We start from the raw sequence: 16,134 nt of genomic DNA, 5'->3' as shown, positions 1-16,134 counted from the left end.
GTTATGTTATTGGTACGGCTTCTGGTCGACAGGAGGCCATTAGTAATTACGTTTTAAGAGTGTTAAAAGTTGGGGCACCTGGGTGGCTCAGTGGGTTAAAGCCTCTGCCTTCAGCTCAGGTCATGATCGCAGGGTCTTGGGATTGAGCCCTGCATTGGGCTCTCTCCTCGGTGGGGAACCTGCTTCCTCCTCTCTCTGCCTACATCTCTGCCTACTTGTGATCTCTGTCTGTTAAATAAATAAAATCTTAAAAAAAAAAAGAGTGTTATAAGTTATACACAGATTTTTTACTAATTAAGTTTTTGGTGTTAAATGTTGTACACAGAATTTTGACTACACAGGGGGTCAGCACTCCTAACCCCTCCATTGTTCAAGGGTCAACTGTATAGCCTTCAGTCCCAGGCTGTTGAGGGCAAAGCCATAGATTTATTTGTTTACAAAGGAAACTAATTTTATTTATAACTGGTTATCAAATAGGATATTTCTGGTTGTCTTAGAGTTTTAGCAAATGGCTGCCTTCTTGCTGTGTCCTCAGATGGCCTTTCCTCTGTGTGTACACATCCCCAGTGTCTCTTCCTCTTCTAATAAGGACACTAGTCATATTGGATTGGGGTCCCACCCTTATGACCTCATGTAACCTTAATTACCTCTGCAAAATCCCTATCTCCAAACAGAGTTGCATTCTAAGGTACTGGGACGTGAGGGCTTCAACATGTCAGTCTTGGAGGGGACACCGTTCGGTCTGTAACAGATGACTACACTGATAAATTAAAAAATCTTGTGAGGGAGACTTAGTCGTCACCATTATCCCTTCACCCTTTATTTAATTAATGTGTGAGTTTTTTGGAGCACCTGACAACCCAGCTAGAGAGTACATTTCCCAGCCTCCCTTGCAGCTTGATGTGGACATGTAACTGAATTCTGGTTGTGGGATATAGCTGGAAACTGTGCCACTCTGGGTCAGATCTCTAAGAAAAATGAGTCTGGATTCCTTTGTCCCTTCTATTTTTGTATTGGAGAGAAAATATGATCTGGAGGATCCATCTAGAACCTCTGGCCTCCTAACGGGCCTTTTCGTTTTTCTTCTTTCCTCACATATTCTCCAAACAGCAATCAGAGGGATTGTTTTTAAAGTGTAAGTTGTATCAAGCTACTCTCCTGCTTAAAACCTTCTAATGACCTCCCCTTATGGTTAAAACAAAATCCAAGCCCCTCAGGACCTGTCATCATGGTCTGCCTTCCACTCTGAACCACCTGTGCATCTCTTTCCTCTCTCCCCTTGCCTACCACCCTCCAGCTACAGCTGCCTCTGGCTCTTCCCCAATGCGCCACATTGAGTCCCACTTCTGTCCCCTCTGCACCTGGCACTTGTTACTCTCTTTGTTGAGATTATTCTTACTTCTGGTTCTTGCCATTCGTGTCTCAGCTTAAATGTCATCTCCTCAGAGAGACCTTCTGGAATTCCCAACCTAAGGAAGGATTCCTCTCTTTGGTTTCCTTTACAGCACACATCACCCTCTAAGTCATCCTGTTCACTTGTTTTCTGTTTCTGTCCACTAAAATATAAGCTCCAAGAGCAAAAGAACCATATGCCTCTTCCTTTCTGCTCGTCCTTGGTGCTAAGAACAGTGTGGTCCATTGAAGACCTTTAGTAGAACTTACTGGGTGAATGAATAGCTCTGAATGGCCATAAGCATAAAATGGCTTTGAAATCCTCATTTTTATCTTTAAAACTCGATGCAAACAGAGTGTTCCCTTCCTTCATCGTTGTTCCATACATGTACCTGCTCCAAATCTACTGCTGTAATTTAAGAAGTTTGTCTTCATATGCTCTTTGTTGTTAGCACCATGATAAGAATAAAAATTAAGTACTTCAGTAAGGTGATGGGTTGGGAGGAATGGGAAATGCCAAAGATGATGAGGGAGTGCTGCTGGCTTGAAAGGTTTTGGGCCAGCCTGGGGCAGCAAAAAGGCCCTGAGCCTTTGGCTGGGGTGGCCCTTCAAGAGGAGGGGCACACTGGGCACAAAGTTGGAATTGAAAGGGAGCTGTGAGCAAAGAAAAAATCCACCTAGCAGCCTTCCTGGATGTGTTTGTCTGCTAGGACTGCCACAGCCAAATAGTGCAGACTGGGTAGGTCAAAATACCAGAAATTGATTCTGTCACAGTTTCAGAGGCCAGAAGTCCAAAATCACAGGAATTTTTTTTTTTTTTAAGATGTGTTTATTTATTTTGAGAGAAAGAAAGAGAGAACAGGGGAAGGGGCTGAGACAGAAGAAAAGAGGAAATCCCAAGCAGACTCCATGCTGAGTGCCGAGCCCCATGTGGGGTTCAATCCCACCACCCTGAGATCATGACCTGAGCCAAAACCAAGAGCCAGATGCTTAATTGACTGAGCCACCCAGACCCCCCAGCCACAGGGACTTAGAGGTTTTTACTTAAAGTTAGTTTATGAGAAATCTCAAGAGAGCCACGTGTAAATATATAGTTTTTACTTTTCCCCATCCAGCCAAGTGGATTCTGAAATTCTCCCCTTCTAACCTCCTAGTGATGAGCAGACATCAAAGCTCTCTAGTCCGTTTGAGGTATTAATATTGCGATCTAGTTTTAAAATTTTAATCTCCATCCCCATCTAAAGCTCATCTCCTTTCTCCATATCACTAGCAGAGCTTATAGCTCAATCTTGGTGCATGTACGGGAGGTGCACACGGTCTGAGATACATAGTCCTGCCGCTCCCTCTTCCAGACCTGATGTAGGGACCAGGGGTGAGAGGTAGGAAGGCAGATGTCCTTTTCTATAATTGTGCTGGTTAAGGTACAGAATGAGGAGACCTCAAACACAGGGGCTTAAATAAGATAAAAGCTTCTTTCTTTCTTAAATATAAGTCATATATAATCTGGAGGTCTAGGATAGGTAGTAGTATCTACTCCACACAGTCATTCAAGAGCTCAGACTGGCCAGTTGGCTCTGTTTCCTGTGAAGGTGAGGTAATGGCAGGATGGTTAGGCCTACTTCAACTGCTTTTGAGAAAATTAAAGGTTTTTTAAGGACATGTGGATCTGTGCACGATTCCAAGTAGACACGATTACAAGTGTGTTCATCCTATGACAATATGGAGGAAAGAAAGAAGTAGGTGGGCACCTGAGAATGGTGGGGAGGAGTTCCAGGACTCTAGAATGCTCAAGTGCCCCACCTCTAGACCCGGTTCACAAAGTCAAATATCTTTGGGAGCCAGAAGCTGAATTCTTAGTCAAAGAGGACTCTCATCTCCTGTTAGGGGTCTGAGAGAAGAAACAGTTGACATGGAGGAGAAGGAGGTTCATTCTTTCAGTTTCAGAAATATATTTATAGACACAGTTCCTCTATTAAGTCGCGAGGGGGTAGAGAGAAACAGAGAGAATGACAGAGAGAGGGAAGTTGGCCTTGCTCACTGTGGAAGAAAAAGCTGATTATAGCAAGAAGTTGTATGCAGTCTATGATGGCACATCATGGAGTCTTTGGCTGGGGACAAGTTCTGGGGCAGACAGTGGGCATTTGTTGGCCCATCTGTTGTTATTGTTGCTATTTTAAAAGAGTGGAGCTGTCAGAATGGTTCCCTCAGCGTGCAGGTAAATAACCCAGCGTGGGGTGTCTTAGACCTTCCCGGACAAAAGAGACTGATAAATAGCACAGTTTTTCATAATGGAGGGTTTTTAAAAAAATTTTTTTAAATTTATTTCACAGACAGAGATAGGCAGAGAGAGAGGAGGAAGCAGGCTCCCTGTGAGCAGAGAGCTCGATGCAGGGCTTGATCCCAGGACCCTGGGCTATGACCTGAGCCGAAGGCAGAGGCTTTAACCCACTGAGACACCCAGGCGCCCCTTCATAACAGAGTTTTGAAAAATCACTTTTTGAAAAAAGTTTGAAAAGATCAATGGCAAAAAACTGGAGCAAACAGATTTTCTCTGAAAACCAATTTCTCAAAGAAAAAGACACGATTGGCATCTGTCCTGTGTCAGCACATGATCTTCCCTCTCCATGAGTCTGAGCGGAACTTTGATCTTGAACCCTTCCTCTTTCCTCTCTCAGTCACTTTTAATAGTGGACTGATCGGGAGGAAACACCGGAGTGAGCTGACTAGGGTGAAAGAGAGAGCCACAAAAATTCTATTTAAATACAGGTCTATCGTCAACTCACCAAACCCTGTGCTACATGTGAGTAGAAAGAAGACAATGAGTTTATACTTACTATGTAACTTCAGTGGGATTCAGTAGATGGCATAAAAGAGCTTTTCTCTCCGCCCCCCAGCATTTAAAAGTAGTTCCCAGTGAAATGAATGTTTGAGGAAGTACTTCAAGTTCTTACTGACTGCCAATGCGACAGACGGGCAGGTTGTGTTGGTAAGTGACTTTTTTTAAAAAATTCTATAAAAGAAAATAATGGTTTAACAGTTATTGGACACAAGAATGTCAGAAGTCTCTACAAGTAGGAGATCATATGGGTTTGGGGTGTTTTTCTAAATACATTATTTCTGCAGTGTGCTTACTGTGTTTTGAATTAGCATTTATCAGTTTCTCATCCGAACTCAGAGAAGGGGTGTGTGTGTGTGTGTGTGTGTGTGTCTATGTGTTTTGTGTGTATTTGTTTTTCTTTTGATGACACCTCTTCCCAAGCATGGCTTGCACTCAGAAACTGTATTTGAACCGGGAGATGGAAATTTGGATCTCAAACATCTCACGGTTTTCTTACAGAGCAGCTAGCTGTTGGCCGCCGGTGGTACTGGTCCCATTCCTCCCTTTACAGTAAGACCAATGAGGAAGATGGGGGGGTCTAGATAAATTACTCCTGGAGACAATGATACCAAACAACCCTTTTTGTTTTTACGGTTAGGCTGATTTTAATTTTTCTCTCTGGGCTGTTCCCACTAGACACTTTTTCCCGTTTTCTCAAGCCACTGAAACTCTTCTGGGCACTACTAGTCAGGTGCGACTATAGGTTTAGAAAATGTTTCCCAGGCTACACCCCATTTGATCAAAAGAATTGAAAGTAAGTACATCTTCACAATACAAAGCCAAAGTTTACAAAACCACATAGGAAATAAAGCCAAAATGCTCTTGAACTGGTTCTGATGCTTTCAACCTCAGAGCTCGTTGGCCTTGTGTGGTACAGACTCACAGTCACTATTTGTGGTACTGAACTGCATAGGCCGGGTTGATTGTATGGATTTTATCCAGAAGTCAAGTCAATGTCCTGATTTGATTATGCCAAAGTCACTAAAGACAACTCAAATGTATTGATGTATAGTATCATAGACAGTGAGGCCAAATCTATCATAATCATTAAAATTACATAAACCCACCTAGAGATACTTTTATACTTTTGAATTAAAACTTTCTCTTATGAATCAACTTGGCAAATAATCATTTTAGTTGGTAGTAAAATAGTTTGGAGATTCAGGGCTGGCCATCAGGACTTTGATTAGAAAAAAAAAAATTGATCTTTGCTGATTTAGCAAGTTTGGTATATGAAATTTAAAGTACCCAAAAGTCAGTTCCTCAAGTGTACAATACTTTGACTTCTTAATCACAGAAATAAAAGTGGTTTCATAAACTGAGTATTAAATTGATGATTCCTTATTTGACACAGAGAGAGGGCACAGAGGGAGAGGGAGACTAGCCGACTGGTTAAAAAGTTGTTATACAATCCCAAACAAATTGTAGTTTTTCATTTTCTATGTTATGAAAAACTTCAAAACTTTATATAAGTAGGCACTATGAATCCCTGTTGTTTAGTTTCAAGAAGTATCAATTTATAGGTAATTTATTTCACTTAGAACCCCATCCAATGCCCTCTCCAACCCCATTTCAAATATTTCAAAGCAAACTATAGTTGCTCATTTCGCTTATATTCCTTAAAAACTTAGGAGAGATTAACTCCTTAAAATATCTAGTTGGTTTATTTAAGATCAAGATCTCAGTAAGAGCCATATGTCCCAAATTGTTGCTCATTTTCTTTTTCAAGATTTAAACAGTGAAAGAGCACAAGCAGGGGGCGGGCAGAGGGAGAAGTGGGCTCCCCGCTGAGCAGACAGTCCAATGTGGGGCTCCATCCCCCAACCCTGAGATTATGACTTGAGCCGAAGGCAGACACTTGACGGACTGAGCCACCCAGGCTCCCCTGAAGCCAGGCGTTCTTTAAATGCTCAAGATAGACGATAAATTTAAATCCCTTGTGGAAGTTGCTGTTTTTAATTAAACAAGGACAACTTTTTTGTCTTGTTTCTGGTGGCTTCACTGTGTGCTAAGCACTTGCGTCTGTGCATGGGGCCCTATCTATGCTCCTTGTCTCTCTTGTCATCTCCTGAACCATGCCTGATTATCCTGACCACAGCTTACTTTCAATCCTGGAGTTGGCCAGAAGTTAGAAAGATCCCCAGATTTGGATTCAAGCTAAGGCATAAGTCAAGAAATCCCACTGAAACCTTAAACCCAAGCCAGTTTTACTTCAACTTAGCTTTTACTAGCTGGTTCTGTTTTGAGAGATTAGACACTGGCCCAGACAGTGATTGGGTATTATTCTGATTCTCACATAAGTATTTTCACTTGTATGAGTAGCTCTTTCAGGAAGATGGAGAGAATAAATTGGGCAATTTCTGGATCTTTCAACCAAATATAATCAATGCCATAAAAATGCCACCTTTAATTTTTTTTTAATTTTTTAAATTCATTTTTTATTTATTTTCAGCATAACGGTATTCATTATTTTTGCACCACACCCAGTGCTCCATGCAATCCGTGCCCTCTATAATACCTACCACCTGGTACCCCAACCTCCCACCCCCTGCCCCTTCAAAACCCTCAGATTGTTTTTCAGAGTTCATAGTCTCTCATTAAATGTAAACATTCTTTATTTATAGTTGACATACAATGTTATATTAGTTTCAGGTATACAACTTAGTGATTCAGCAATTCTATACAATAAGCTGTGCCCACCATAAGCACAATTTCCATCTGTCACCATAAAATGTTATTAAAACATTATTGACTATAGTTCTAATACTGTACGTTTCATCCCAGTGACTTATTTATTTTATAACTGGAAGTTGGTGTCTCTTATTCCTCTTCAGCTGTTTTGCCCATGCTCCCAACCCCGTTCCCTTTGGCAACCACCAGTTTGTTCTCTGTATTTATGATTCTCTTTCTGCTTTCTTTTCTTTGTATTGTTTTTTAGATTCCCATATAAGTGAAATCATATGGTATCTGTTTGACTTATTTTACTTAGCATAATATCCTTTTGGTCCATCCATGTTGTTGTAAATGGCAAGAGCTAATTCTTTTTAATGGCTAAGTAATATTCATGTGTGTGTGTGTGTGTGTGTGTGTGTGTCTTTATCTATTCATCTATCAATGGACACTTGGGTTGCTTCCATATCTTGGCTATTGTACATAATGCTGCAATAAACAAAGGGCTGTATTTCTTTTCAGAATAGCGCTTTCATTTTCTTTGGGCAAATACCCAATAGTGGATTACTGCATCATATGGTATTTCTTTTTATTTTTTAAAAGATTTTATTTATTTATTTGAGAAAGGAAGAGGAAAAGAGAGAGAGACAGAGTGAGCGGGGAAAGGGGCCGAGGGACAAGCAGACTCCTTGCTGAGCATGGAGCCCATTGTGGAGACTCGATCCCAGGACCCTGAGACTGTGACCTGAGCCAAAGGCAGACACTTAACCAACTAGCCACCCAGGTGCCCTTGGATCATGTGGTATTTCTATCTGTAATCTTTTGGGGAAACTCCACACTGTTTTCCGCAGTAGCTGCACAATATACATTCCCACCAACAGTGCACAAAGATTCTCTTTTCTCCACATCCTCACCAACACTTCTTATTTCTTATCTTTTTGCTATTAGCCATTCTGACATGTGCAAAGTGATATTTCATTGTGGTTTTGATTTGCATTTCATTGATGATTAGTGATGTCAAGCATCTTTTCAAGTGTCTTTTGGATACCACCTTTCTTTCTTTTTTTTTTTAAGATTTTATTTATTTATTTATTTGACAGACAGCGATCACAAGTAGGCAGAGAGGCAGGCAGAGAGAGAGAGAGGAGGAGGAAGCAGGCTCCCTACGGAGCAGAGAGCCCGATGTGGGGCTCAATCTCAGGACCCTGGGATCATGACCTGAGACGAAGGCAGAGACTTTAACCCACTGAGCCACCTAGGCGCCCCTGGATACCACCTTTCTTTAACATGCATTTTAATGGCTGGGTTCCTTTCCTTGCACAGAGTTTACATGAATGGTGATGAAAGGGGTCTACTGGGCCCTCTCATATATTCAAAGAAATCAAGATAACCAAGGCATCATTGGACACCTCTGTAAAAGTGTAAGTCCAAACAGTGCTCCAAATACTAAATAAGTTTACATGTGTACCTTGGAGGATTTTTACAACTTAGGGCTGTTTCTGGGACTTTAATTATTTAGGTCCTTTTGTGCCCATGGAGAGATGTGAGGGGATATGTGAAGAGGAATTTGACTCTTTGCCAATATTGATGGCTTGCCTGTCTAATGCAGCCCCAAGAGATTGAGTAAGTTCCCAGAAAGACCCGTGTAGCTCTGTAGCCCCAGCTGAAAGGGGAGGGTGGAATAGGGGGTGGGGTAGGGGGATGTGGATCACACTCTAGGGGTCATCCCAACACAACTCCCCCTCATCTCCATGTCATTAGAATCTTGATAACAAAATAGTGTCTGGGCTATAGTGGGTTGATAACTAGTGCAATAAGCATACCCTAGAATGATGTCTAGCACTTCATAGAGAATAGATACCTATTTGATGAATGGATGAATAAAATTTTTCTGAAGAGGAGGAAACTACTCCTATCATTGAAATGTTTCAGTGCTCCCCATTCCCTCCTGACTCTCAGACCAGAATCCCAACTCCTTGCAATGATCTGCACCTTGAACAATCTTGCCTCTACTTCCTCTCATCTTCACTCACTCCATACTAACATTGATCACCCTACTGTACCTCAGATAAGCCAGCCTCAGCCGTGCCCCAGGACATTTGCACTGGCCTTTTCCTCTGTCAGAAATGCTTTCCCCAAAGATCTTCCCATAGATGACTTATTCACTCCATTCTGGTTTACACCACAATGGCATTTTCTCAGAAAGTCCTAGAACTCTGACCGATCAGTCTAAAAAAATCCACCAACCACTGTTACATGCCGACCGTTATTCTTGATTCATTTACTCTGTTTAATTTTTCTTCTTCTTCTCCTTCTTCTTCTTCTTCTCCTTCTTCTCCTTCTTCTTCTTCTTCTTCTTCTTCTTCTTCTTCTTCTTCTTCTTCTTCTTCTTCTTTTTTGGTGCAGAGAACTTGTGCAAGGTGGAGTGAGGGGAGGGCAGACAGAGAGGAGAGGGAAAGACTCTTAAGCAGGTTCCATGCTAAGCAGAGAGACCAATGTGGGTCTGAGTCCCACAACCTGAGCCAAAACCAAGAGTTGGGTGTTCAACCAATGGAGCCACCCAGGTGCCCCTCTGCTTAAATTTTCTATATAATATTTAATACTACATGAAATTACCTGTAGTTATCTATTTTTCCATCTTGCCACTAGATAATAAGCTCCCTGAGAATTAGGGCTTTATTTTGTTCACAGCTTTAGCACACTCTATCTCTAGTTCCTAAAACAAGGCCAGAAGATTATCAATACAGAGTGGTTGAATAAATAAATGGATGAATAAATGGGATTTCTGAGAGACCATTTATCATGATCTAATTACCTTTTGAATAAGACCAAAGTTAGGTGTGAAATCACATGTGAGTAATAAAAAGTAATGCAAGAAGAGTTTGAATTCAACCTCATGGGAAAGGAAATCTTAAGAGAGCCATGAGGTGGTGCATGTCAAAGGTAGAAAATACCACTGGCTGTGAATCCTAGTTTGAGTTCTATATGATCTTGGGAGGGTTGGGCTCAGTGGACTTTCCATAAATACATAAAACCATCTGTATCAGTTTCCTGTGGCTGCTGTAACAAGTTATCATAAACTTGGTGGCTAAAAAACAACAGAAATGTATTCTCTTGTGGGTCTGGAGACCAGAAGTCTAAAATCAAGGTGTTGGTAGCACTAAACTCTCCGTAAAGCCTCTTCCAGCTTCCAGTAGCTATCAGTATTCCTTGGTTTGCACTGTATCTGCTCCCATCTCTGCCTCCTTCTTCAGATGGCCTTCTCTGTGTCTCTGTTGTCTCCATCAAATATCCCTCTGTCTTTCTCTTGTAAGAATACTTGTCACTGGGGGTGCCTGGGTGGCTCAGTGGGTTAAAGCCTCTGCCTTCGGCTCAGGTCATGATCCCAGGGTCCTGGGATTGAGCCCCACATCGGGCTCTCTTCTCAGCAGGGAGCCTGCTTCCCTTCCTCTCTTTCTGCCTGCCTCTCTGCCTTCTTGTGATCTCTGTCTGTCAAATAAATAAATAAAATCTTAAAAAAAAATCCCTGGATTTAAAGACCACCTGGATAACCTAGGATGATCTCCTCATCTAAAGATCCTTAACCTCATTATTTCTACAAAGACCCTCTTCCCAAATTAGGTAATAGTCACAGTTTGTGATGGATAGGACAGGGTTAAAAGGCGGAATTATCTTTTGGGTGAAGCCATCATTCTACCCATTACACCTTCCATTTGATTAGAGGTGGTATAGTTGTTTATCAATAGGTATATTTCCCTCATTTCAGTTATGTGACTCCAAGGAACTTGGAGTCCAGGGAACAGACTTAATTTTATGAGTCTCTAGGAAAAAATGTTTAATGTCAGCGATGCCTAGTTTCATACAGTCATTTAAAGTGTTTTGTTTTGTTTTGTTTTTTAAGGATCCGTACCTGTATGGAGATGGTCTGAGGAATAGCAACTACACTTAGGAATATCTGGTCTTACAAAATGATGAGAACTAATTCTAGCATCTTTCATTTTGCCATAATCTTCATGTTAATATTTGAGACCAGAACCCAACTGTCTGATGAAAGTGAATTTCTAGTTAACAGATCAAAAACTGGTCTCTTTCATGTTCCCAAAGACCTATCCTTGAAAACAACAATCTTAGATATATCACAAAATTATATATCTGAGCTTCACACTTCTGACATCCTATCACTATCAAAGCTGAGGATTTTGGTAGTTTCTCATAATAGAATTCAATATCTTGATATCAGTGTTTTCAAATTCAACCAGGAACTGGAATACTTGGATTTGTCCCACAATGCGTTGGGGAAGATCTCTTGCCATCCTACCTTGAACCTCAAGCACTTAGACCTCTCATTTAATCCATTTGATCATTTGCCCATATGCAAAGAATTTGTCAACATGTCTCAACTAGAATTTCTGGGATTAAGTGCCACATGGTTACAAAAATCTAGTGTGCTACTGATTGCTCCTTTGCATATAAATAAGGTTTTACTGGTCTTAGGAGACACTTATGGGGAAGAAGAAGACCCTGAGAGCCTTCACAACCTTAACACAGAAAGTCTACACATTGTTTTCCCCAGAAGAAAGGAATTCAGTTTTACTTTGGATGTATCAGTCAGCACAGCAGTAAGTCTGGAACTATCTAATATCAAATGTGTGCTAGATGATAATGGATGTTCTTATTTCCAGGATATTCTGTCAAAACTTCAAAAGAATTCAAGGTTATCAAATCTTACTTTAAACAACATTGAAACAACTTGGAATTTTTTCATTATGATCCTCCAGTTGGTTTGGCCTACAAGCATAGAGTACTTCTCAATTACAAATGTAAAACTACAGGGTAGACCTGACTTGAGATATTTTGATTATTCTAACACTTCACTGAAGGCCTTATCTATACACCATGTTGTCAGTGATGCGTTCTCTTTGCCACAAAGTTATATCTATGAAATCCTTTCAAATATGAACATCCAAAATTTCACAGTGTCTGATACACACATGGTCCACATGGTTTGCCCATCCCAAATTAGCCCATTTCTGTATTTGGATTTTTCTAATAATCTCTTAACAGACATGGTTTTTAAAAATTGTGGAAACTTGGTTAAACTGAAGACGCTTAATTTACAAATGAATCAATTAAAAGAACTTGTAAGTATAGTTAATATGACCAAGAGGATGAAGTCTCTACAACAATTGGACATTAGCCAAAATTCTCTAAGTTATGATGAAAATGAAGGAAATTGCACTTGGACTGGAAGTTTATTAAATTTAAATATGTCTTCAAATATACTGACTGAATCTGTTTTCAGATGTTTACCTCCCAAGATCAGGAAACTTGATCTTCACAATAACAGAATAAGGAGCATTCCTAAGCCAATCATGAAACTAGAAGCTTTGCAAGAACTCAATGTTGCTTCCAATTCTTTAGCCCACCTTCCAGACTGTGGTACTTTTAGCAGCCTTTCTGTACTGATCATTGACTCTAATTCAATTTCCAACCCATCAGCTGATTTCTTCCAGAGCTGCCAGAAGATTAGGTCCATAAGAGCAGGGAACAATCCATTCCAATGTACATGTGAGCTCAGAGAATTTGTCCAAAGTCTAGGCCGAGTATCCCATGAAGTAATAGAAGGTTGGCCTGATTCTTACAAGTGTGACTATCCAGAAAACTACAAGGGAACCCTGCTGAAGGACTTTCACGTGTCTCAGTTATCCTGCAACACAACTCTGCTGCTTGTTACCATTGGGATCACTATGCTGGTGTTGACTGCTACTGTGACCACCCTCTGTATCTACTTTGATCTGCCCTGGTATCTCAGGATGGTGTGTCAGTGGACCCAGACCCGGCGTAGGGCAAGGAACATACCTTTAGAAGAAGTCCAAAGAACCCTCCAGTTCCATGCCTTTATTTCATATAGTGGGCATGATTCGGCCTGGGTGAAGAGTGAATTACTACCAAACCTAGAAAAGGAAGGTATAAGGATTTGTCTCCATGAGAGGAGCTTTGTTCCTGGCAAGAGCATCGTGGAAAATATCATAAACTGCATTGAGAAAAGTTACAAGTCCATCTTTGTTTTGTCGCCTAACTTTGTCCAGAGTGAGTGGTGCCATTATGAACTCTACTTTGCCCACCATAATCTCTTTCATGAAGGTTTTGATAACTTAATCTTGATTTTGCTAGAACCTATTCCACAGTATTCCATCCCTAGCAACTATCACAAGCTCAAAAATCTCATGGCACAAAGGACTTACTTGCAATGGCCCAAGGAGAAGAGCAAACATGGACTTTTTTGGGCTAACCTAAGAGCATCTATTAATATTAAATTGATGGAGCAAGCAAAAAAATAGATCACACATAGATCTAAAACTATTCCCTTGTTTCTTCGGGAAAAATGTTGCTGCTTTTGAAGTTCCAACAGTGACTTATTTTGCATCAACAGAAATCTAAATGGAATTTTGAATATATAATGTAGATAAAAATGTGTACTTTCAGAGTCTCCAGTTCACCATTTATATATGGTAATAAAAATTAATGCAATGATATAATTTTGATTTAAGTTGTTAATTTCGAACACATGAGGAATTTATCTTTTTTTGTATGACTGAATTCATTGAATTTATCATGTAATCAAGACAAGTACCTATTTAAATAATTTTTGTTTCTATAGCAGATTTCTGTAGCTATTGGTGCCCTTCTTGCTTCTACTCAGCATTTGTCCTTGCATGGTGAAGACCAATTATTGCTAATGCTGCAGACTCTTTGCCTGGATTTTCTCCTGGCCATGAGAACCTACTTGGCTTACACAAAGGGCAATTTAAAAGTACTGGAGATTTTTTTTTTTTTTGAAGATCTATTTATTTGAGAGAGCGAGAACATAAGCGGGAGGGACAGAGGGAGAGGGGGAGAGAAATTCAAGCAGACTCTATGCTGAGCATGGAGCCCAACATGGGGCTCTATCTCACAAGCCTGAGATTACAACCTGAGCTGAAACCAAGAGTCAGATTCTCAACAACCCACTCCACTAGGTGCCCCAAGAAATGCTGGGGGTTTTTCTTGGAAGGAGCTCTCAATGAATATCAGGAAGAGAATTGTTGGATAAATGCCCCAAATTTCTCACTCATTTTGGGGACAAATCTGGGATAGGCTTTATACTCTCCCTGAGTTCCCAAGTAGAATGGAATTCCAATTCTCCATCGTGGAAATAGCTTGATAAACATATTTTTTATTAGTTTCCTTTCTAACCTTTTCTCATATCCTCATTCCTCTAAGAGTGTTTCCTGGGATCACCTTTGAAATAAACTACTTGTGGTTGAATAGTTGTCTCGGGGTCTGGACCTGGGGGAACCCAAACCAAGAGTTCTTGAATTAAATCTCAGGTCAGTTGGAAATTCTGAGTCTGGTTTTCTGTGGCTAGAGCTCTTGCTGAGATTCTAGTTGCCTGACTTAACAAAGAGCAAAGAAGAAACTTTGCTCTTTTGATCAGATGGAAGAATATAGTCCATGTGTACTATTTCTATACATGGCATTCTTGTCTTTAGGAACTGTTAAACATGAGCAGGACATGAGCGGATTGGGACAGTGCAAGGAATGAACTATACCAGATATTTTTTCCTAGCATCATTTTATCAGACGTTTTTAATACTCATCAATCATTCTCATGTTCTATCCTTTTAGTCTAGCTGTCAGCTCTGGGAAGGTGTAAGCAGACAGCATCTTGTCATAGCTGCACCATGTATCTCTCATTTTATGCCCTGTGACTTCATTAATACCCCTGTATGTAATGTTCACAGAAGCCTGTTCAAGCATTCTGGTATATTCCCAAAGCTAGAAGTGCCAGAGATATTCCCCAGGGAGATCCCTTACCACTTAAGGAAAGGGAGCCATTAGATATATATTGCTTTCTTTTCTTAGGTTAACAAATGAGTTACGTTCTATACCATTCCTCAATGAGTCCCCAGTAGGACTGAGCTTTACTCACTCTGAAATTGCCTTTTCACTTCTTCTTTGTTTCATTTTTCCCAGTCCCCTTATTCTTGATCCATGAGATTACTTCTCCAAACAAATGACCTGTACACAAAGCTCTTGTCTCAGTCCCCACTTCTGGAAGAAGAAACTCAAGTAACAACATGTACTAGTTGCTTCTTGCCCTAAGAAACTTAAAGTCAATCAGAGGATATTACATGAATCCAGATAACTGAAATAAAAATCAGTGAAACAAAAATATGCAATGGAAGTTCAGATTGAATGAATGAAAAAAAAAAAGTCTTAGAAGTGATGGTTTTTATACTAGACACTGAAGGAAGATTTTAACTTTGGATTTTTCAATGTGTGATGTTGGGGAATGGAAAGACCATTATAAATAGAGAGATGAAGAGAACAAAGACAAGAATATCCAGGACTATTTTGGGATTGGTGTCCCAATTTGACTGAGCCATGTAGTTTATGAAAAATGACAGTGAGATAAAAGCATGAAAAGTTAGATTAAGATCATACTGTCAAAGATATTGAAAAGTTAAACTATGGAGTTAGAATTTAGGGATATAGAAAAATCATCATTTAAACTTTTATGACACAGGGGCACCTGGGTGGCTCAGTGGGGTAAAGCCTCTGCCTTCGGCTTGGGCCATGATCCCAGGGTCCTGGGATCAAGCCCCACATCGGGCTCTCTGCTCAGCGGGGAGCCTGCTTCCTCCTCTCTCTCTGCCTGCCTCTCTGCCTGCTTGTAGTCTCTGTCAAATAAACAAATAAAATCTTAAAAAAAAAAAAAAAACTTTTATGACACATACTGGAAGGGAACTTAAAACCACAAAACATATGCTAAAAAATATATAAAAGTACTTGTTCTGGGGTACCTGAGTATCTTGGTCAGTTGAGCACCTGACTCTTGATTTCAGTTCAAGTCATGATCTCAGGGTCCTTCATCAGGCTTAGGGTGGAATCTGCTTGAGATTCTTTTTTCTCTCCCTCTGCCCCTCCCCCTACTCATGCTCAAAATAAATAAAATCTTTTTTTTTAAAGCTCTTGTTCTGTAATGGAAGTTGCAATAGTTGCTAGGACTGGATTTTCCTGTTTTCTCCAGGGTGATTGCACTTCCTGTACTGAACTTCAAGATTTCATAATCAAGCTTCAATGCTCAGCGCTAGTTGTGTACTAGTTTGCTAAGGCTAATGTAAAAAAAAAAAAAAAAAAAAAAGGACTAC

At 40.4% G+C, this 16,134-nt stretch overlaps 1 protein-coding gene across 8 annotated transcripts in view; it reads left to right on the top strand.

Moving 5' to 3' along the window:
* TLR1 (toll like receptor 1) overlaps positions 1-13,476 on the top strand; it is a 35,191-nt gene extending 21,715 nt beyond the window's left edge. For 2 of the 8 annotated variants that reach the window (XM_013062225.2, XM_045076554.1), the window contains exon 2: positions 10,842-13,476. In XM_013062225.2, coding sequence (XP_012917679.1) covers positions 10,909-13,281 — 2,373 coding nt within the window. In that variant the 5' untranslated portion in view covers positions 10,842-10,908 and the 3' untranslated portion in view covers positions 13,282-13,476. Of the gene's footprint in view, positions 1-3,916; positions 4,379-8,263; positions 8,362-8,459; positions 8,564-10,841 lie in introns of those variants that run through there. The other 6 variants (XM_013062219.2, XM_004763998.3, XM_045076550.1 and 3 more) reach the window with 6 other exon arrangements.
* The last annotated feature ends 2,658 nt before the right edge of the window (positions 13,477-16,134 follow it).

This window comes from Mustela putorius, unplaced genomic scaffold (assembly GCF_011764305.1).
Source record: "Mustela putorius furo isolate JIRA1106 unplaced genomic scaffold, ASM1176430v1.1 tig00000083_pilon_pilon_pilon, whole genome shotgun sequence".
In the NCBI taxonomy this organism is placed as follows: Eukaryota; Metazoa; Chordata; class Mammalia; order Carnivora; family Mustelidae; genus Mustela; species Mustela putorius.
This window is presented reverse-complemented; position numbering and strand designations above follow the sequence as displayed.